We start from the raw sequence: 24607 nt of genomic DNA, 5'->3' as shown, positions 1-24607 counted from the left end.
GAACATTTCAGTGATCAATTCAAAGAAACAGAATTCAAGCCAGAACTGAAAGCTTTAAAGCCTGTTTACAGGAACAGCAATAAACTTTTGGGGAAAAAAAAAAAAAGTTGCCTAGCTAGTTTGAAGAAGTTGCTACTGAAACTGTTTTTCACGAAAGCCAGGCATTTAAACTGGAACAACACCTTAGCTATTACAGCCTCTTTAATTGATAGGTTATTAAAAATGACAGTTCTTTTGCTTTCTTTACAAAACTGCAGCATTTCAGGGACAAGGAATTAGTAAATATAAAAATCTTGCCTCTCCATTAAAATGACCATGTAAAATCAGCTCTTTGTTGCTAAATATTGTTATTTTTAGTATTACATCTGAGGAAAAAAAAAAAGTCACTGTCAATGACTGACATTTATTCAAGACAAGGAGTTACAAACTGCGTTACATCTTCCTCGCTATTGAAATGACTTAATGGATTTCCTTATAAATGATAGTAATAAATTGAACAGTGGAGTAGTAAGCATCTAAACTAAGCTATGAAATCATAATATGTAGGTCCCATGTTCCATTATCTTTATTAAATCTATTGCTGTCTGACCCATTCTTCTTCCATTTCTTTCAGACAATAAACCAGAATCTGCTTGGATTCTCTCTCCTGTATTTAGCTACCTGAAAATGAGCTATTTAGTTGAAGGTGGCCACATAGGTCTCTTGTAGCTAATGACAGAGAGAAATAGCTTCATTTGAGGATTTGTTCTGATGATTATATGTGGTTAAGGCTGTGGTGACTTTCCCCTTGGAGGTCCACTCTCCTCCCATAACAAGGAGGAACGATGATGGTGAATTTATATTGAAATCTTGACTTCCAGATGCCTAAAAGAGATGAACTCCACTTTGTATATGCAGAATCTGCTCTCCCCTTTCCATGAGGAAAGCACAGCTTAAAGAAAGATGGTATTAGTATTAGCATCTTCTTTGCAGTCTGAAAGCAAGTCTTTAATAATTGTTATGCTGTGACTGACAGACTGAAGCTTCATTTTTGTTTGGCACTACCTGAATTAACTGAATTAAACAGTAAATTTTACTTAAAAGGTCCATAGTAGGCCACACCAGTTTACCATTTTTTAGTGGCAGATAATAAAGAACACTTTTGACTTTTTAGAAGATATTAGAATTCCATGGCACTGTAAGAGTATAAATGACTTGCTAATTCTTTTTGATTAAAAAGAAAGATCAAAAATTTAGTGAGGCTACTGAATAAAAACGAAGATAATATATGTTGTGACAAACACATGGAAAAAATAATGAAAGAATTTGCACTTTACAGTTCTGTTTTGATCCAAGTATTACAGCGATGTTCAGAATTCCTTTTTTTCTCTTCTCTCCTTTTCTGTAAAGGGTGACAATATAATTACAAGGTGTATGTTACGTATGTTATACATAGATATATATATTTATAAGTATATATTTTCATGTGTAAGCTACTTGAGTTCTTTTTGTACCCGCACGTGCATACATTATCCATTTGTGCAGTGCTACTACTAATTATGGACTTCAGTACGTTATATATGCTATAGACAAAGTAAAGAAGAATTCTTCCCAAAAAATCTCAAAGTCAAGCCTGGATAGACAGGTGCATCATAACTGAAAAAATAACAGGGGGTTATAAACAGCTAAAAAATTATTGAAAACAGTAATTTAAAAATGTTATTTTATACCCATATTGTTTGCAGAGATCCTGTAGAGTTTGCTTTACAATAAATAATGTATTTCCATCAGGAGCTTGTTTAACTCCTGCTGAAGTCTGTGGGAAGTCCATGCAAAAAATGGGTGTAGCAAAAGTATTTATCGGTATACTAATACTAGGGAGTATCTTGAGGGCTTCAAATTTATCTGAAGATTTACTAATATCACAAAGAGAAACTGTCTTTGTAGGAAAGTTTTAAAGGAGCCAGGAGGAAAAGAGACAGTAAGCTTTTTCTTAACTCACATAATCTGTTACACATTGAAAATATTGACTAGGAGAAAATATGGCAATCAACCAAAAACAAGAAGGAGAAAAAAGATAGGAAGAGTTTCAAAGTGCAAAAAAATTGCATAAGACTCTCAGAAGAATGCTAAAAGACTGAGGTAACACTCATTCCCTGAAATGCATTTATTGACTACAAAAAAAAATCAGGAAAGACACACTGAATATACTGCCTCAAAGTCTCAATCTGGCATTTCTTATATTTTATGCTTTTTTTTTTTTTTATCAGTACTTTTATAAATTTAGATTCAATGACTGGTGATACACTTCTATTTCTAAGTCAGTTATTTAGGTATCAGTAGTGAACATGGTTTAAGACACTATTTTTTATAATTCATTTTGCATAACTGTAGTTTATCTGTTTCTTTTTTCTTTTTATAGCTGTAGTGTAAAACAAATACTGAGTTATTTGACAGTCACAGCTGACTTGTGTTGCAATTGTCTATTTATGTAAGTTTCATTTAATTACCAATCTGTCAACAGACAAAAATATTTCTATAGCATCCTGTACTCTGTAAACCTAAAAACACAGATACTGACTTTTTAGCATGTAGCATACTTAACAGCAATGTCACTTAATCCAATGTCACCTTTCATTCCCTCCCCTCTGCTTAAACTTGAATATTTCTGGGAGTTTGTGCCATTTTGCCATTTCGTGTGACATATGCTTTCCTATTTTGAGAAGTAGTCTATGAAAATATTATTAATCTTCTAAACACCAGTTTTAAAAAATAATTACTGTAAAATATTGGTGTGTGAGAGGGAGGTATTGAAGTGGGAAAATGATGTCATCACTCAGAATAATCTACCGAAACACAAATTTTACAGAGGAATGTTCCAAGACCTGGCGTGATGTAGCTGGACTGAGCTCTCCTGTGCGATGATACTAATAAACTCACCCTTGTAGGTTTTATTAGTATTCATTTGCAGTCTCCTGTCTTTTGAGGATTATTGCCTCCTGGTCAGAGTGGCACCTAGAGCTGAGTCAATCATAGTTCAATTTGTTGGATAGTAGTTTGTCTCTCGTGTTGCGTAGTAATTAAGAAAAAGAAACAAGTTGGATTGCTTTGATAATCATATGGTATAACCCTAATTAAGCCAAGTAAAACTCCATTCCTACTACATCTCCAAAGACTAGAAAAGTACTGTGAATAAGTAGTCCCAGATAGAAACAAACGTGGTATTGAGCCCTTAGAATATTGTCTGAATTTTCATTTTCAAGCTTTCTCTGTCAGACTGGGTTAAATCTCATTCACTCAAATGAACTGAAAGTGATATCAGAAAATCCAAAGAAATGCACTTTTCCTCAGCAAATGTATTGGTTTATCATTTTAGGCAAAAGTCCAAATCACCAGGTCTGGGCAAGCAGCAAATTATGCACGTGGAGGCTAGAGGACAGGAATATCCTGGACAGGTTCCACAAGGCCACTCTGCCAACGTAGAGCCATGACAATCCAGGGCTGCTGAGAAGGGGACAGACTTAAGAGTTAACTGTAAAGTGAACTTCTACATTTGGTCAGCTGAATAGCTCTGTAGGCTCCACTGATTGTATTGATTACACAGCTACAGTAGCCATAATGGGATCTTAGACACCTGAAGTTAGGAATCTCTATGTATAAGGAGGTACCAGCTGCTAATTAATGTCAGCTTAATACCACATTCATTGGTATTCATAGATAAATAAAAAAAAAAAAGAAAATAAACTTTTTACAGTTTCTGGCATTTCTGTATCATTACAAAGGTTATAAAATAGGGACCTAAATATGTCTTCTCTCACGGTGTTCTCTCACAATTCACAGCAATTCAGGCTATTTGGTACTTCAGCAAAAGCAAGAAATTTCTTGAGACTTGTTAGTCAAAAATCACAGTGGAAAACAATGGTGTTTATGCGTGTGTGGGTGCAGGTGTGGCAAAAGAGCTATAGATTTATCCTATCATCAAGTTCTTTTAACTTAGCTGGTGTTCAATCATCTTTTCTTAGTCCATCTCTGTTCAGCATTTGCACAGTGTTTGGAGGCATGATTCTTCCCTTCAGAAGCTTCGGTGTTATTAAGAGCTTACAAAAGTTTGCGCAACGTCTGTGTGATGAGAACAGATATGCAGATCTGAAAGTTATGCTAACCTAGGACAGTCTGGAAATGTAATGCAGATTGCCAAACTTTACCACTTATTGTTAATGCACACTTATTATGTGTATCAAAACTAAATTTGAAAATGACATTTTGCGTGAGATTCACGTTCAGCTGGACTAGTAATAATATTAAAGTAGTAGCTGAAATGGGTGTGTTTTTCTGTTACTTAATCCAAAGGTATTTCTTCATGTAATTTAAACAAGTATATTGTCTTGTACAATAATATGGGAATTTTTCAATGTGGTAGTCATATCAGAATTATAGTTATTATTCATACAGTCTGTGCCATTGATATGTAATTTATATTCAGTCTCTTGTTTTCCAGGTCTCCCAACAAGGACATGGCTTCAAATGAAAGAGAGATTGTGGTTTGGGTTTGCCAGGAAGAGAAGATTGTATGTGGCCTGACAAAGCGCACAACTTGTGCAGAAGTGATTCAAGCACTGCTTGAGGAGCATCAGGCAACATTTGGAGAGAAAAAGGTCCTTTTTGGGAAACCTAGTGATTACTGCATTGTAGAAAAATGGAGAGGCTCGGAGCGAGTACTTCCTCCCTTGACAAAGATTCTGAGACTTTGGAAGGCCTGGGGGGAAGAGCAGTCTAATTTGCACTTTGTGTTGGTAAAATCAGATGCTTTCCTCTCGTTTCCATTGTGGAAGACAGCTGAAGCTAAGGTAGTACAAAATGTAGAAAAACAGTGGGAGCTCAGTCCAGCAAATTACATGAAGATGTTGCCAATAGACAAACAAAAGAAAATTGTCAGGAAGACTTTCCGGAAACTGGCCAAGCTTAAACAGGACAGTGTTCAGCAAGAGAGAGATAATATGGAGACACTGATTCATCTGATCATTTCTCAAGATCATACCATTCATCAACAAGTCCTTAGAATGAAGGAACTAGATATGGAAATTGAAAAATGTGAAGCGAAATTCCATCTAGATCGTGTGGCTAATGATGGAGAAAATTATGTGCAGGACTCCTATTTAATGATCAATCCAAGTGAGGCTGAACAGCAAGGGAGTAGGCCAGATGATCAAAAGGAGATGCATGATTATTTGAGCAAAAGTGAGGGAATTTTACAGGTTGAAGAAAGACTGAAACATCACAAACAATTAATAGAGAAGCTGTGTGCTGAAATTGAAAGAGAGGTACATGGTATATGCACAGAAAAAAGTGGAGACGATGTTCGCACAGAAGGTGCTGCTGATGCTGAACTGGAAAACTCAAATTTGGAAAGTGTAAAATATGAGCTGGAAAAAAGTATGAAAGATGGTCTGAGAATCAACTCATACCTGAGCTGCATTCAGAAAGAACTTACATACAGGGACTCATTGCTTCAAAAGAAGGAAAAAGAATACGAACTTCTTACAGAGGAATTTAATTTACTACATGTTAAAGACAACATTGAAACTAGGCTTCCATCAAATGAAGAGCCATCCAAGGGCAGTGGCATCTCCAGTAACAGCATTGCTGTTCCTGACTTTGTTCATAGAGTGACTAATCTGGACATAAATGATACAGACTCTGACACTGGAATCAGCTCTACACACAGTCAGGACTCTGAAATAACTTCAGGGGACACGGTACTGTTGTCAACATAGTTGAAAATAGTCATGCGTTTATGAAAAGTCATATTTTGGAGGATATTTATAAGAATTAGTAAACCTTGTTGTCTTGAGAGTTCAGCCCTTTGAGATATTAAAACTGTGGCACCACTTTAGCAAAGTAAACGCGTCTATTTATGTGCTTAATGGTATACTTGTGCTTAAATGCATGGTCAGTCTCATGGGTTAACTGCTAATAGGTGCAAGGTTGTTGGCTTTGCTAAATCAGGACAGACTGTTTAGACCTTGTAATACTGATAGTGAAACAAGAATTCTGACTGGCTTGGACCAAAAGTCTGGAGATTTGATATCCCCTTGATCTTTGGATCCACATGTCTAACTTTTTAGAAACGCGAATTAGAGATTAGACCAAACTAGACAGAGAGCTTGATTTTCTGCTCTGTTACATTAGCTTTATTCAGCTGGAGTTTCCCCACCATGAAGCTGCTGTAAAGGAATACATAATTGAGCATATAATCTGTTAAAAAATAGGTTTTTATGCTACTATAGGACAAAAAAATGCAATTGCATTTATGCTGTACATTTAAATTTAGTTTTGAGTTATCAGGATGATATTTTCAAAAACGCCTACGTCTCATTTTAAAAATGAACCTTACACACACATAAGTTTTTAATTTCCATTCTCTTTCAGCAGCATTTAACTGCTCCTAAGATCCTTAAAGCCACTACTTATCTGCTGTTACCCCGTAGTTGCCCCAGTGATGCTTAAGTCCACATAGTTTCTGCCAGCGGGCATGTCAGAACTGCCTACATCCTGCTTGTGCGAGACACTCAAATCCCAAGCTCACACCTCACCCCAGGGGCTTTTTCAGCAAGGCTTTCTCCTGCCTATCTCACCGGCTGGATCCAGTGTCTTAGGCCTCCTCAGAATCATGACTACCAAATAAAGTGTAACAGAAAGGACAGGCAGGAGCCAGACATTTTTGGCTTTGGCTAGACACCGTTTCCTAATAGCCAAGTAGTTACCATTTTCAAATAGCAGGTAGGTTGTCAAATCCTGTCTCATGCTGTTTTGGAGCAGGGATATGGACCTGTAAATCCTACTTTCTCGGTGAGGACTTTGGAATACAGCTAACGCTGATCCATTTTGTATAGCTAATTAAATATCAGGCCCCAGGAAAAAAAAAGGACTGCAAAACATGAGAATTTTACAAGTGTGTGGTTAAGTCAAATGACTTCGCTTAGGCTGTAGTAGTTGATCTCAAATCCTCCAGCGTGTTGCTGTAAATCCAAAGTGAAGGTTTAGAACTGAGGTGTTCTCAGTTACCAAACAGGATTTATAACTCTGAGTTTAGAGACTCTACTAACAGGAAGAGCATGAATAATTCCTGGGTTGCCATGTTTGTATTTTGCAGAGCAATCTGTTAAATGCTTTTGATTAAATGAATTGTATGGAGAAATAGTTACAGTGTTTCTAAACAAAGTTTAGCTCCAGCAAAATTCAAACACTTCCTGGAATTAAAAGCCTACAAGGTAAATGAACAGACAGTACTTAGAAGGTATAAATGTAAAATACTTTCAGATACATTATTGTCTCTTTCTGTATTTTTCTTTTCTTAAATGTCTGTCAACCATCTGTTTTCTAAAATGACCAAAGTGCTAGAACTGCTGATTAGCACATATTAGATGTAGAAAAAGAAAAAAAAGGCAAAAAAAAAAAGCACCTTTTCTAAAAAGGCAATTTTTTGTGGTTTTTTTAAAAGGTTTTTTTTTTAATCCTGGATATTATAAATAGTTTCTATTCCAGCAAAGTGTGCTAGTTGCCTTAATATATTTTGTGTCATGTTTTTGTCATACAATGTTATTTGAATACTTCAATAATAATATGTCATATTTAGACTCATCAGCTCCTGATGGAAACACAAGTATGTATCAAATATATTATCTTATCTTTGTAATAATTTATTAACGCAACTCAGCATCTTTTGAGCTCTGTGGTATCACTCTGAGAAGTGGTACGCACAGAGCTCTGAATGCTGAGAATAGGATAATGTATTCTCTGCGTTCTTGTGAATTTAGCTAACAGTTAGTTCTAATGAGTCATTTTTTTTTTTATATAAATACTTAGGGGATAAAGGATTCAAACAGAATAATAGTCACAGCTGTGCAGGCTAGTACAGGATCCATGGGGGAACTAATTTCCACTCGTATTCTATCAGATTTATTTAACTCATAGGAACTTGTACTGGTTCTCAGAACTGATCTTTATCCACATTACGTGCTTGATTGTACATCCCCTGCAATGTGTAGATTTTAAGAGTATTACTGTGTTTTAAGAAGAACATAGGAAAAATAGGTTGGGAAAGAGTATTTCTTAAAAAATAAAATAATATTTTAAAAAATCCAGTGTTTTGAAGCTTATATTTTGATATCTCAAACAAACTTGTTTCTTTCAGAATTTAGATGAATATACAAGATGGGTAAAGACTGTGTGCACTCTTTGCTGTTTATCTACCTCTACACTCTTCATATACTTGCTTGACCTGGTTTTAGGATGCTAAACATATAGTTTATGAGCCTTTATGCTCCTTACTTAACCATTCTTCCTTTGTCTCATCTACCTATGATTTTTATTTTTTTTAATTCCCATAAGAGCATGCACAATCACACACTTTGGTTCATTTCCTGTTATTCTCTTAAGCAAGTTCCCTTTCCATCTTCATATTTTTGTTCAATTTTATAAAATTTTCCATGGACTATGTTATACCTACTGACAAAGGGGAAGATCAAAAGTCCTGCATAAGAGGAGTGAAAAATTCTACCCAGGGAGTGGAAATGTGAAATGTCAAAGTGAAATGGAAGGAAATTCAGTCCATTACAGTCGTCTGTGCACGAGGGTTTTGATAGAAAGAAAGTTATTTCTTCAGAGGGAGGGGAATATCGTGGTGAGTAGGTGCCAGTCTCAGCCTGTATCATGACTATTTTGGGGTGGGAAAGGTTAGTCCCTGATATGAATCTAGGCGGAGATCTTCAGTGTCTTCCAAGCTAACAGTACTGAAATGAATGGACTTGCCTAATACAAATTTCTTTGGATCCTACATACTTAAATAGTTTCACGTATATATATTTATAACCAGTATAACTCCAACAATTTCCAGAGAACACAGTGTATACCCCAATCTCATGTTTCTGCCTGACTTTATTATGTACTTATACAAATTTGATGAAAGCAGATGAGTCAATTTAATTACCTGCTTCAATTCCTTGATGACTTTTTCAAATATAAAACATAATTATCATTTGGTTATATACAAATTTACAGTATTTACCATCCATTTATGGTCTTGAAAATTACCATGTAATTACAGAATTATTGCTTCTTTTTTTTTTTTCTTTCCCCCTACAAAACTGAGTAATTCCTAAGAATTTATATCACTTCAAACTTATCAATTACACATTTTTCTTCAGATTGTGCATTCAGGGGTTCTTTTGTGGGTTGTCTTGTGCTACATACATACATACATATTGCTAACACATAGTATTTGATTATATGAGATGAGAGCTTCAACTTGCAGCTTTAGGCTGCTAAGATTAATAGGTTTTACATTTCTCTACATGCCCAGAATCATCATTTGTTAGTTTCTGCATATTTCCAACTCTGTAGAGACATAAATGGATGTAATGTAACAAATCACTATTACAAAATCATATAATTTCTACTTCTGATTGCCTAATTGTGTTCATCAATTTGAACCAAGACCTAGATCCATGAACATAATTCAGCAAAGTACCGAAATATCTAACTGTAAGGAAATAGCAATTTGAATGATTTCGTCTGTGATCCATATTACATTTTCTTTAATAATATGTGAGCATTCCTTCCTGAATTTTTAATATCCTTGTGACTGTTCATTCTGTTAAAAAAACCCAAACCTTATTATTTTCCATTTTCATCTCATTAAATACTGGGTTTGTAAAAAATTGTCTTTGATAGTTATAAATATTTTCATTAGCAGTGTTTAATCCAAAGGGCTTTTTTCTAAACCTACCTCAGACCATCTCTTCCTGTCTTGCCAGTTCAGTTAGCTTGAACATAAATGACTGTTTTCTTCCAAGAGTAGCATGCTTATAATGATTACACACATAATATTTTTCTTTTCCTAGAGCTGTGGTGTTTATCCTTCTGGGTATTTTACTACAGCATTTAAAAGACAACTAGGTTATTTGGCATTTTGTAACTTCCAAAAATAAATTGCTGCTTGATATCTTTCTCAGAACTCCATCTGACAACATAAACATACTTCAAAACAAATATGACTGCATTTCCAGTGTCCGTAACATAATCATTATTACATATATTAAAACCATTAATTTTTTCCTGAAATGTGTTTAAATGAGTATAGGGGGCTTTTAAATATTATATTGTCTTTGTGAATACAGAATTTTGTAAAATGCAATAGCCTCATTCCAAAGTTTTTTGTTATTTTTTTTTTTTAATTTAACAAGAAACTCAGAATATATTCTGCTGTGTAAAAATCTCATAGTCCTTTCTGAAACAAAGGTTTCCATGACTGAAATTATTATCTTCCAAAGAGTGGACTGCTGGTATATAAAATACAAGCATAAAGATTTTCTTTCTAATACTTAACAGGTTCTAATATTTAGTTAATGTGCCTTACATCAAACATAGCTTTTCAGACAGACGATTACAGACTGATTTTCCGGAATCAGATCTGTGGCTGCCTTGCATCTCCGACAGATCAGGTCCAACTGGAATCCAGTCACTGATTTCAATGGGAGCTGTTCATAATATTTTACAAGCCTTCAGGTTTAATTCAGGAAACAGTCTCAAATAAGAACCTGTAGTTACATTTGGGCAGTACTTCACTTTTTTTTTTCAGATGTAAAAAAATATAAAATCCAAAACTTTCAATCTGACTAGAATTTTTACCAGTTTTCTATTTCACTCATTGGAATTTGAGAGTTTTTGCATCAATGATTCATTCAAAAACCAAATGATCATTGCATTTTCAAAAATATTTACAGTAATGACTATTGACTGTGCTAGCTTTGCCAGCTGAATCCCACAAAAGGGTGTGAAAACATAGTCTTTGTGCATGTAAATGCAGGTTTTTGCTTATGCAATTACTATATGCATATTTTGCTTGACTAGCCTGTTGGTTGAGATTTTAATTTACCTGAATATTTGAAAATTTAACTTATGATGTTCAGTCCATTCACTGACATCCATTTTTCGGGATATAATAATTCTTTCTGGGGTAAGAGGAATTATTTTGTTAAGAACAATACAGGGATCATCTTGCTAAGATGCAGGTAAGATAAAGTAAAAGCCCAGCTGGTAGAAAAAGTTCATTGTCAGCTAGAAGTTCAATTTAATCTTGCGAAGTATTGAGGTTGGATAGATCATAAAATACTAACTATGGAGAAAGTTGTGCAGTTACTTGCTATGGTAAAAACTGTCGTTTGTTCCACAATGCAAAGCATTAGAGGAGTATACAAGATATAAAAGTATCTCAGTGCGTTCACGAGAACATTACGTCAGCAACTCTGTTACAGATTATAGCGGGGAAAAAAAGAGTTACTTGCATGAGAAAGTAGCTGTTAATTCCTTTCTATCTGTATTAGGAATTTTTTTAGTAGGAATAGAGAGGGACCTTTTGATTTAGAGAGCTTTTGTCATTCATGACATGGAAGTAGTGTGGGCCCCTTTTTCTACAGCGACAGAAAAATATAGTGTTCATGGTAATTTTAATTCTTCTGCAGATTGCCACAGACTGTGTGAATCTAAATCTTATTTGATGATTTCCCCCAATTCTGATTTGACTCATCTCCATACTTTACATAAATAATTACCAGTCTTATGTATTTGCAGCTCCATGCAACTTCCATTATGTTTGTATCTGCATTTTTTGTTATTCAGTGGTTAGATCAGATTTTATTTAGAATTTCTTCTGACTTCAAATATCATCCTCTTTTATTTTATGTTCATTCCTATTTTACTTCAGATCAGCTATATTTCAAGTTCTTATTTCCAAGTGCATGTATTTGTTTTAAACTGCAGATAAAGTGAATGCTGATGCATGTTTTATTTTGCTTCAGTAATCATAAAATAGACAGACATACTTTCTTGGGGAAGGAGGTTGCTGCTTAAATCTCAGTTCAACAAGTTAATTGGCCTGTTAATAGTTGGCATACAGTAAATTTTTTACTCTTCTTTATGTATGAAAAAATTTAAGTGGATAACAAAATACTTTTATGTAACATAGGAATGTCTTGATTAAAATATTTCCTGCATTATTTTTAGTTGCACTGAAATCTGACAGCAGAGAAGTTATGCAAAAAGTATTCTGAACTGGTATTTCTTTTCTGGTATTTTCATGTCAAACAGGGCCAGGTCAATCATAAACCCAGGACTGTATTGCACAGTCACATATTTCTAGAATAATAGATTAGCAATACAGCGATTAGCTAATGTTCACTAAACTGTTCTGGTATGCTTAAAACTGAGAGCTTGGAATAGTTGTTATGAAACTGTTACTGATGATGACCCTAAGAGGCATAGTCTTCCTCTTAACATTTACCATTTTCAGGGTTGCTTATTTTTTCCATCCTGATGATTATTTTACTGTGCAAACAATTTTGTTCTGTAAATTTGAACCCTCCCTTTCTTTGGAAAGGACTTTGTATTAACAGGCAGATCTTTAGTTGTCTTTAATTTCTTTTTTTTTGGAAAAGCGGAATGCTATAAACACATTTTAGCGTGTTTTGAAAAAAAAAAAAAAGTGCTATTCCCTTCTGTACATATTAGTCACTTGCATACTATTGCTGCTTTCAGTGTTCTTTTCCAACACATATTTCATATATTTGGTTTTGGTGTCTAAAATTACAGGCTGAGAGTGTTCGTAGTTAAGTCAATATTTGAGCTACACAACATAGGCATTTAGAGAAAGGCCAAGTCCTGTACACATGTAACTGTTTCATTGCTGTAAGATTCCATGAGATTCAGGAAAGAGACTGTTTATATATGAGCGTGGAAGCAGAGTCATCCTGCAGCATCTGCTGTAACACGAATCTTCTACAACTGCGTCTTGGTGAAGATGGCAAGAGAGTGCTTTATGACCTGTAATTTCCTGATAAGGAAATTTCTTGAATTTTGAGATTACGTGGAACACTGCTTTCACTAGGAGAGGGGAGGGGAATAAACTTCCTGTTCTAGCTTTGCAGAAGACTGCCTGAAAAATGATCCAGATATAATTTTTAGTGAAACACAACAAGGAAGTTCAAGACCAACAAATTTTTATCATCTTTAAGCTAAATTCATGACCAGGAAGTCTTGATAATATTTTTTAATTCTTGGGTTGGTAAAACTACAGTTTTAAATCACAAATTATTGCCTCTCAAAATTGTTCTTACCTGAATTCACTGAACCACAACAGAACCTCATAGTACTATGTAAGAAAAGCATCTGACAAAATAACATCCTGACATCTGGCATGTGAGAAATTGCTTTGATTCCGTCATTGAACTCTCCCCTAAATTGTACACAAAAACTATAGGATTTTCCTCAGAAATATGTTATGCTCCTTCTTATATTAAATGAGTGATGCACTAGTTCAAATTTATGCCATAAATAAATTCAGCAGAATAAAACAAAGAACGAATACTCTCACCTGTTTTCTAAAAGTAGATTAATATCCTTATATTTCTGTATAAAAGCCCTATAGTTTCTTGCGATTCCCAGTTAATTTTTCAGTTTTATAGCATTCTTTACCTGACATCCTTTTTCTTTTTTGAAACATAGTGGTGGTTTTTATACACTACTGGATTAACTAATCTTTTATGTTGCTAAGTAATAATCTTACAGTTCATTCCTATCTATACTTTGTTAATTAACATTTGGGTTTCCTTCTTTTCAGACTATGACACTCCCCAAATAACATTTTGACCCATAATCTGTGCATGCAGCTTTAGACACTTCGGTTTGTTAGTGCAGCTAGTATGCTATCGAGACAGAGGTTTTATCAATAATTTTAAAAATGTATTTATAAGGCAAATACATGATTTTGCCAAGTACAGTGAGAAGGGAAAATCACCAACACATAAGAGTGTAAGGAAACTCTATCTGTAGGATTTCACTGCGGGAGAAGTTGAGGGGTTGTTCTTTTGTTAAAAAGTCAAAAGAGTACGGAAATATGCTGGGAATGGACTTGTATGACTTATGCATTTGTATGTGTCTTCTGCCAACTTCAAGTTTTCCTGTTACAGTACTAGTATTTCTGGCATTCACCATGGTGACACTCTCCTACTCCGTGATCACACGTGCCTGACGCAGGCAGCAGGCTTAGAGATGACCAGTTGCATCTGGTAGTTGAGGTCCCAGCATGATTTATGCAGAAGTTGGTAAATTTATGCTTGGCAGATGCTTGGCTCACAAGGCAGATAATTCTGAGGCTCACACCTGAACCGTGCTACCATAGTTTTTCTCCTAACACATAATCTCGTATGAGTAAGAAGCACGATCATTACACAATCCACTGTCCGTTACATCCCATGACATACCAGATAATTCCTGCCTCCTCTTTTCTGCGGCCTGGGACAGCTTTTGAGAGGCCTGAGAGAGGAATGAATTTAAGTGTGGTTTAGCATGAAATAGGATAAAAGTAAAGTAAGGGTTGAATTTTAGCCAACCATAATGTAAAACCTTTGAAACATGGTTATAAAAGGCTGTCAGAGCAAGGACATATGCACAGATAGAAAGTAGAATATTGTCCCTTGTGGGTGTGACAAAGTCCCAGGCCATACCCACCCGTATCATATGGCAGCCTCATATTTGTTTCTGGTTCAAAATGAAAATTAGAAACAACTGTTCTGCAGTGATAGTAATCATCCATTGCCAAGGAAGATGGAAATTAATCATCTCCAGGATTCCTTAAATTGAGACAGGATGTTTTTATGCTCTAGTAAACCGCAAGTTATTGAGCTTGACAGTATTCACTTATATTTTAGGGGAAGATGATATGTTCCACTACAAGAATTATTGGTGAAATTTTATGGCCTGTGTTAGGCACAGATCAAACCAGATGATCCTTATGTCTTAAAATCTGCCCTTAGAATTTACAGCTGCTCAGAAAAAAAACCTTGTCAGAAAATGATGAACGGAAAGAGGAGGGCTGAAACACTGATCTAAAACTTTTTCCTTATAATAAAGCACCACTGTTTCCCGAGTGGGAAAATATGATTGTCCTGGAGTTATGTCCTTAGACTTGGTTGTAGTCACAGCTTAACTGAAAATTTCATGTACAAACAAAAGCAAGCTGCAAATTCTCTACTCCTTTCCCTTCTGGCAGTTGAAAGAAGTATTGCCTACACCTCCACATTGTATACCTCTCATGTCAAGCCATGTAGAGATTTACCTGCCCATGCAATGACTGTCGAGGCAGACAAAGAAATAGTGTCTTCTTACATGTGAGAAACTAGGCTCAGAATGACTGAGTCACTCAAAGCTGTGAAGTTTCTGTCAGAGACAGGGAGTAAACAGAATTAGGTGTGGATCTATCATGCTACTAATGGTAAGACTTTCCCTCCTATCTAGTTTCTGCCATCTTGTCTCACATCATAGAGCACTTTACCAGAGGAAGAGAAGAAAAAAAGTCCTAAGGAACTAGACTGCAAAAGCCCTGGCACACAGTAAATCTTTCCTACTTCCTCCTGCTGAAACTGTAATACTACACAGGGCTCAAAGAGTGGGAGTACTCTGTGTGCAACACCTGACAAAAGGTGAAAAGAAGATGGGGAGAATGGATGAATGCAAAGGGAAAATAATTTGCCATGTAAAATAAAGGAGAGGAAGCAATTTCTGACTCTCTTCACCACTGCAAAAGATGGAGACGGGAAATACCATAGCCCAAAGGTATTAATTTTGTCTTCTGCTTTAGGTTTTAGCTGTATGTTACATCCTTTTTAAGATGAATGCAAATTTTCAAACTAATTCAACTTGACTTCTTATTTTTCCATTCACTATTTCAGTCCAGGTTTGGGACAGTTCTGCTGCATTTGAGTGTTTGAAGTAAAATTCTAAAAATGAATCTTGGTATTATTTTATTAAGGTTAAAATCTGAGCTGGTTTACATTATTTAAACTTTATGTCATGTAATCACAGTCATTTTACCCTATTCCTATGAAACTATAGCTGCAAAGATGACTTCTGCATATTTTTTTCTTTATATATTCACTGTAAATCATGAAGCACACAAACAGAAGCGCTGTAATTATGTTAGGCTTGCACTGCCAGTTACAAAGCTTAGTACGTTCTCAGAAGCTGTTTGTAAGATCAAGGAGTAAGAGGTACATTACATGGAAGAAGTGTCAAAAACATGAGAACAGTGTCATAGGGTTTGCTATTGACATATACCCTTTTAAACCACAAACTATTGATCTGCTCTCTTGAGCTTACATGGAAAACAGAAACCTTGTGCCAGCAAGGGAAAAAGGAATTTTTCAACTTTTTCAGAATATTTCCAGAAGTTTATACACAACAGACCTTCAGACGACCCCACCCCAGAACTGTAGCAAAAATGTTCTTCCATCCCTTCTCCCTTTCCTTCCAGCTGTCTCTACATTACAAGCTGGTCATGGCTGAAAAGGCATCTAAGGTGTTTTTCAGAAGAATAGCACCTGAAAACTCATCCCTGATAAGAAAAGTGTCAGATGAGAACACTTAATAGACAAGTTATCTGACTTAATGGCGGGGTACAGTTGAAAACTTGAAAAAGGGATAAAGGATGAGAAATATGGAGTGTTTGATAGCCTCCCTTTACAAAAGCATGAAATTTGAACACCCCCAAAATCATGCTTTCGGATAACTGATGAGCCTATGGACAATGCAAGTTAGTCAGTAAAAGGACAGTTTGAGAAGGATCAATCTGTCTTTCAATACTTTTAACAAAATATTCTGTCCTACGTGGTATTTCTCACTCAGGACTTGCAAAGCATTTTATGAAAATTATTTCACCAGTAGTGATTTAAGTGAAACTCATTTAGCATCGATACCTGATCTCACTTTCTTGGTTTTCTCTACTAATACTTCTAATATCTATATTGAAAGCAAAAAGCCTGTACAGTGAACCATAATTCATCATGTATTGTTCAAGGTCCAGCACATGAACTATTCAATACAATGGCAGTTCATTATAAGGCATTTTCAGTATAATTGCGTTTACCCTGATTGACAAAAGTAAGATGAAGGATCTCATTTAAGGTGTGAGAGCACACTAAGTAGAAATGCTCCTGTGTATTCTTCGCCTTTAGTTTCAGCGAAGACATCAGCTAATAAAATTCAGATGGTCCAATATGAGACATCATCTAATTGCTGCACTCCATCTGTTGTAATGGGAATTGGATAACATACTATATAACAAAGTTGATAGACTATTGGCGCAAATGTGCTTTTTTGATAGCAGCCCCTGGAAAGTAATTTTTCAAATAGCCTTTTATTAAATAAAGTTATTTTGGAAACAGCCTGCTTCCCTGCAGAACTGTGTGGAACTCTGAATATACACACCCATGCTGAGCAGCAAATTACATGTGAAAGCATAAGAACATCTGCAGTTTAAGCTCAATTTATTCCTTAAAGGAATAGCTATTTCGCATGGAGTTGCATGACTTTCCTCACTAGTAAGTTAAATGCACTCTTCCTCACCTAGCTTGGCAAATGATACAATATTCTTGGGAACAGACAAGTAGAGACCAAAAGAAGAACTGGAATTATTGCTTTGACAGTCGCTCAAAGCCTAGGTGTACTTAGAAATGGTACCATGAGGCCTGCAAAAGCCATGAGGCTTTGAAAAAAAAAGGAAGAATTGCTCAAGGGTTGTCAAGGTGGAAATAACGGTCTGACTTCACGTAACTGGCAGGGAACTTGGTGCACTTAGTTTTCAAATAGGCAGGGCTGAATCTTCAGCAAAGATTGTGCTGCATCTTAAAGCAATCTCAGGGCTGATACAGCAAATACAGTCACGATGAATGCTATATGATGCTACAAGCATCAAGAAGCAATTTCTCTGTTATTCCATATGAAAGCATCATGTATTTGTGCAAGACGCAACACAATGCTCTCCCAGTTTAGGATGCTAGTAGTCCACAACAAGTAATTAATGAAATTGTGTCAGTTGCAGGCCTATGCTATGAACCTTTTGCTATAGATGGAAAACGTGGGTAACTTTTTTCTTTTTTGCCTTGTATTTGCATAGACGGTTGATTTTTTTTAATAAATGTCAGAAAATTTGCATGTGACTTAGAAGTGTAAAAATTTGCAGGAACATCGACAGTGAAGTCATTCATAGCAAACTATTGCTGCCAGGCAAAAGAATTAAGGAGCATAAGGTATTTTATAAATACATTGAAGGGAGGAAGTGCTAGAGAGAAAACTGATCCCGGAATAACTGTTCAAAACTAGTTATGGCAATGCAGATTTCTAAGAAAAAACATTTCACAAGGGAGAGAAGTAAAAATGGTAAGATACTGAGAAATACTCATTCCTAGTCTGTCTAACCTCTTCAAAAGCTACTCACTTTAGACATACTCGTCTCATCTCATAGAAGGAAATTGTTTAATAACAAGGTACTGTGCAAAGTTTTATGCTACAAAACCTGACCAGTTATAATCCAGGCATCCAGCAGAATAAGCCTCTGTTGGACTCTTTGGTTGGGAGTGGATTTTGAGCTGCAAAGAAGAAATGGGAAGGAGAGATGAGGGAAGATGCACCAGTAGTGAAATTCCCTCCATACTTTCCTGCTAGCATTAAGATGTGGGAGAGAAAGGGAGAATAAATATGCTGCACATGGATTTATTTCTTTAAAAATGGGCTTCCTCAGCTCAAAAGAGGCCGGGAAACTGTGAGTGAGGCTTCTGGGTGATGTGGCTGGCAGTGCCCCTGGTTCAGAGGAAGAACTGTTGTCCAGTTTCCTTCTAGTGCTCAAGCTGGCATTTCTCCATGCATGGAGTCCAGTATCTGCACCATGGCTGATCATGGGCACCAGGAAAGCTGTGGACTGAGTATTGATTAAGTGTGGAATAAAACAACCATCAGCTTTACAGCAGATCATTGCTTCCTCATGCCAAAGGCGCTCTTGCACAAAATATTTCAGTGTTTATTAACAGTCATTTTCCAAAAACAATAGCAGGGGTTTTTGCCAAGTGTACAGACGTTATGCAACAGCCTCTTTATTTTATTTGTGGAACTGCTTAGTTTTGCACTGCAAAGGACATGCTGGGCATATGAATTAGGAATAACATGTAGGATTTATTTTGAATTTTCTGCTATACAATACATCATCTGGGGCATAGTTAGGAGTTTTCTTTTGTGGCAACAAATGACATAGGGTCCACCATCACTACCAAATACAATAGAATGTCATGGCTTTTGCTATCACCATAGGATCATGTCTCTAAATATTTTCAAAGCAAAAGCAAGAAAGAAAGTGACGAGTGATAGAGGCATTGCCACTTGTGACCATGACTTGCCTCTATTAGGCAGTGACTGTAGGGGATATGTTTTGAAAACTTTCCTTCCCATATACTATCCGAATAGAAATGCCACCTTGTTCAAGAGCCTGCTAAGAGAGCTGAGCTCTTTTGGAGATAGGTACTGGGGAAGCCATTTGACCCACAGGAGTGTGGGGATGGTTTCATGAGCATGTTTTCAGATGTGCAAAACTTACACGTATGTGTACATTGGGGAGGAGGAATGACGAAAAAAAGTCAGTATGCCTGAATTTTAATATAACATACAGCAGCAATTTCATTACATCTGACCATTTCAGTAGCAGCTTTTAGGAAAGCATAGCTCTAATGCTTCTAATGCTTCTAATGCTTTTCATTTTATGGTTTTATACCTTATAAAATATGTTAGTATTACTATTTCCAAGGAAAATCAAGGCAGATGAAGAAAATGGAGTTGGCCAAGGTCACTTAGACAGTCATTTAGTGGTAGAGTTGGGATTTTTAATAAGATAACTGAGTCCTAGAATAGTCTTTTATCCGTTATTTTCTACCAGTTCCCATTTAGGAGAATGAAAAGATCCATGGTAGTAGTTATTTATAGGACCAGACGTTTTTAACTGTCTTCTTTCTGGAATACTATTGCCTTCTAATCCACAGACAGTTAACAGCAAATAGAACAACAATAGGTTTTCTGGGATTTGCAGTATTACATAAAATAAAAAATGTCTGTAAAGAAACCCAGAATTTCAAACATAAAAGTTTCTTTTTTAAAAAGTAAAATTATTTAATGCATTTTTATCAATAAACTTATGGTAAATAATAATTTATAACATTTATATGAAAACCAGAAAAAATACAGTGTTCCCTTTTCCCTCTGTCAACATGCAAGTACTTTATATGGGAAAAGATTTGTAACTTTAAAAGTGACATTTCCTTTTGTATAACGGAAATAGTTCTTAAATCATTGGTATTTGAGGGTTTTAAATAGCTTTTTTTTAAATATCTGTGTTATTTCTGCATACAGATTACAGATGCATAGCTTTTATTTTAAAATATACTATCCAAGAAAACAACTTTAAAACCATATAATTTAACTTCAATATCAAGCACTCAAATGTCAGTGTTAGTTTCCTTTCACAAAATGAATTCACTTCCTTTGACTTCATGCATTATAATATACAGGCACCAATCACATTAACATATGATATTTTTTCAGCAGGACCTTGCTTTATGCAGTTCAGGAAAAGTTCTTAACACATAATGGACCACTGTTTTAGGTATTATTCTCTTTTTGTTCTCTGTGTGGCCTTCTCCTGTATGCATTGCACACTCTTCAGATATTAAGAAGACTTATTAATTCCCTCCTGGATTTCACTGTGGGAAGCATCCATGGAATCAAAGACACAAAAGATTCACAAAGACTCACAAATTTCTTGTTATAAGAGGGGAAGCTGAAGCAAAAAGTGCTTAAGGTCAAACATTTCCATTAATATTGTGTGTTTAACAATAGTTCTTTAGCACATGACTCATGGCATTAACATACAGCCCTCAACGAGAAGTATGAGTTCAAAGTCCTGGCTTCCATTGATTTCATTTACTTTTAAAAGAGTTTTCAGGATACCCCTCAATAAGACATTGGGTTTTCAGTGGAAAAAGTGGTCCAGCAAGAGAGGGAGAAGAGCAATGCAGCTACAGCACTGCAGCCACAGCATGCCATTGCACAACACAAGGACTAGGGACTAGGTGGGATGGTACTGTTTGTCAGGGAGGGAGTAGATCTATCAGTCTTCTTCCTATGAAATCCGTCTGTTTAGGAGTCAAGGAATGCAAAATCAGTAGTTGTCCTTTAAATGCCTGTTTCATCATCATGCACCAGATTTGCTGATCTTTCAGCCAACTACTTAGACCTTTTGCTTATGATGAGCTCCCCAGAGTTTTTAAAGTAAAAAAAAATAAAAATCATTAAAAATCTAACGAAATCAAAACCTCAAAGAAACCCCATCAAATCTCTAGGTATTTTAGGATTAGATATTACAATGCATATTTTTTAAAAAATGAAGTAGAAATAGAAACAGAATAGAAATAAAAAATCCACACTTGCTTTGTCCCTGAAGACAGGTCCTGGCTTGCTGTCAGTCAGTTGTGCAACAAATCACAGTCCCTGCTGGTTCCTAGGAATTTTCTCTTTTCATTGTCTTGGAGGCATGTTGGCCCATTCGCTGATCTTCATAGTGGTTTGTGCTCCCAGCCTCTTGCTGTCGTTTGCCTTTTTGTTCTGCTCTTCTCTGCAGTCTGTGGCAAACTTTTCTGCCTATCCATGATCTAAGGAGCAACTTCGTATCCTTCCGAGGAGTTGACCTAACCCTCTCACTCTGTGATAGGGAAGATAATACGCAAGTTGGAAGCAAATTAATCAGACACCCACTTTCCTTCACAGTCATGTAGGAACTTCTAGGAACGGTCTGGGTTACAATCCAAAATTTCTGTTCCCTATTATTTTCCTGAGGTGTCCTGTTTGGTTCACAAATGGTCTTGTTGTTTGTTTTGTTGTTGGTCTTTCTTTAAAATATGGTACCTACTCCTCACCAGAAAAAGTTTAGTTAGCAGCAGGAATTGCATGGTCACAAGGGGACAATTTCCTGGACCCTAAATCTGATATTTCACAGGTGAAATAATGCTCTATTATCAGTGAAGTTAGGAGGGAGGTGAGAATTTTTTGAAGATATGAGGAAAAATTAAGCTTTGTGATGTAGTTTCATATTGACACCTGCATGGGTCTTTGAAGTTGGAATATTTATATCCCTTATTCAAACCAATGGAATAAAAGAAAAAATTTAAGCTTACCAAAGCTAATGAAGTCAAAGGAATAATTAACAAATTTTTATCCTCTCCATGGACAAGCCGTAGAGGAAAATGAGCAATTTTGCTCGTGGCTTTTATGGCTATTTGCCCACAGGAGGAATGAACAATGAGATTACAGAGTTTAGGGCTCTGCTCCGAGCTCCAGAGAAGATGGTGCTGCAACACCACAGGCTGTTCCAGCATCATAGCCCATACTCATGTTCCAACTTCCCTCATGTAATGCCTGTTTCCCAGTCTTTCCTATTCATGGTTTCTTTTACCAGTCATATTGTTGCATCCATAATATTTTATTCCCAGCTCCTCAGGCTTGTCCTTTTCTAATATATATTTCTTGATTCTCTGTCTTAGTTTTTCCTTGTAGTCCTAGATTACTTCTGCCACTGCCAATCTGAGTTTCCTCTTCCAGGCATCCCCAGTCCCACTCACATTCCCTGGTTTCTCTGTGCCCGTCTTCTTGCCTAGTCAGTCCTAGCTCTTGAAAAGGGCTGAATGGTTTTGTTTGGATTTTTCCAGAAGAATTCAGCCTGAGGCAGCTATGAAGCGTATGGGATTTCAGCTTAAATGGTTAAAGTCTGGCAAAGTTTTATGCAACATAAAAGAAGGTCTTTAATAATAAGCAGTGTTACTGGCCAAATTTGTATAAATCCTAATCTGGTTCGCTTTGAAGTCAATGGTAAAAGTCCCAATGGGACCATTGATGTTAAAACTTTGTAATACAGTAAGCAAGTAAGTACATGCTTAAAGTGCTTTTGTGGATTGGACAGCAATTAAAAATGAGAATGTATCTCTAGCTAATATGAACATGAATATATTATTTGCATTTACTACTTTCACTTCCATTTTATGAAGGTATCCAATGAAATCTGTGAAATTTCTCTTTGAAATTTCTCATTGAATAATGTGGTCACATGTGCTGAACTTCCAAACCCACAGAAAATGAAGAAAATTGATAAACTGATGTTTCTGCATATAACACTTTAAATGGCTTTCCACTCCACTTTAAAAAGTATTGTTCTTTGTTGTGGCTGTATTGGGTAGAAGCATTTCAGTTTGTAAGCATTTTGAGCATGTGTTCAAAGTAGCATGGAAGAGACGAACATGATCTTTTGCCTTTGTTTTCATTTGTTATTCCAAAGAACATGAAGGACTCTTTCATGCTTTTCCTATGGAGTACAATTTGTTTGAAATTCTCATACGGGTCAGGTTACAGTCTAGTAGCCTTTGGCAATATGGCCAGGATACAAGACCTCACAGAAAAAAACCAAATATGAAGAAAATAATTGATGAGACTGGGAAAGAAAAGGCAGTGGCAACATGTTGCAAGATTGTGACACACTGGCTGTTCAAAAAAATGAAGGCAGAACTGTGTGGGTTTCATGGATTATGTAGATGCAGAGTCTCTTTTTGAAGAGAAACCCCTCAAACCCTACAATTCTCTGTACACATTCTATTTCCCAAACTGTAACTCAGAGGCCATGGACAATAACAGTCAAAATTTCCCCCTGTTTAGTACAGTGATGAGATCTACAGCTGTGCTATCTATGGAGTTTGTGCTGTACTACCTAGGAAATCATCCTGTGATCCACATCACTTTAGGCTGTGTTGGAACTTTCCAATTAAAAACAAAACACAACAAAACACAACCTCCTTCTTTTCACTTCTATCACATTTATCTCAGATATAATTTTTTGATGTATGTAAGCTAACATACCATAATCAAGGTCATCATGAGAAACAAATTATGGGTCATGGAAGCAGTATAAATAGTATCTAACAACTTTTTTTTTTGTTTTCCTGTTAGGAAATTCAGTTTCTCTGATGCCCTTTGGGAATAAAAAACTGCCTTTATTTTTTTATTCCAAATTCCATAATGATTCTTCTGAGTATCATAATTTATAAGAACAAATAATTTTCTTTGCTACTCACTGCTGTCCTCTTTCAGGTAGGTCTTGAAGTCTGAATGACTTGCTTGTGATCTGACTTTTGCACTGGAAAACTCTTTAGCAAGGTTAGTCTTATTCATATTGGTGTAATTAAAATCAGAACTGGGTCCAAAGCTTTTGCTGCTTGTTGTAGAGTCTCAGTTTCTCATTAATCAGAACACAATCCTCTCCAGAGCTCTCCTCAATAGAGTATTGGTTCATTTCTTTCTGCCAAATGAAATTGTTTCCAGGTTAAGTTGACCTAATTATATTAGACAAATTGTTAATTAATTTTCTCGTTCCAGTTTCTCAGGTATCAGGGTACAAACTGAATTACTCCCTATCTTCTATAAACTGACCAGCTGATTTCTGACATTTGCACATATTTTTTTAATATATGTAAATTTCCTTCTTGCTTCTTTAGAGAACTGTTTTCTCTCTTCTGTTTTTCATTGCCAGTACTTTCATATTCCTACAAACAGTTGCTCTCTTGTTCTGTAACAGGCTGCAGATTATTTTCCTAGCTGTGTGGTAGCTCCCCTCATAAGGTGTCTGGTCCAAAATTAGACAATGTACAGGACTGTT

At 35.9% G+C, this 24607-nt stretch overlaps 1 protein-coding gene and 1 long non-coding RNA gene across 4 annotated transcripts in view; one reads left to right on the top strand and one right to left on the bottom strand.

Annotated features, from left to right (window-relative positions):
- The window catches only part of RASSF9 (Ras association domain family member 9), a 28423-nt gene extending 20312 nt beyond the window's left edge, over positions 1-8111 (top strand). For all 3 annotated transcript variants that reach the window (XM_074574495.1, XM_074574484.1, XM_074574504.1), the window contains exon 2: positions 4478-8111. In XM_074574495.1, coding sequence (XP_074430596.1) covers positions 4478-5753 — 1276 coding nt within the window. In that variant the 3' untranslated portion in view covers positions 5754-8111. The remainder of the gene's footprint in view (positions 1-4477) is intronic.
- LOC141738711 (uncharacterized) overlaps positions 1-24607 on the bottom strand; it is an 83680-nt gene that overhangs the window by 25292 nt on the left and 33781 nt on the right. The window lies entirely within an intron of this gene.

Source organism: Larus michahellis, chromosome 1 (genome assembly GCF_964199755.1).
Source record: "Larus michahellis chromosome 1, bLarMic1.1, whole genome shotgun sequence".
In the NCBI taxonomy this organism is placed as follows: Eukaryota; Metazoa; Chordata; class Aves; order Charadriiformes; family Laridae; genus Larus; species Larus michahellis.
This window is presented reverse-complemented; position numbering and strand designations above follow the sequence as displayed.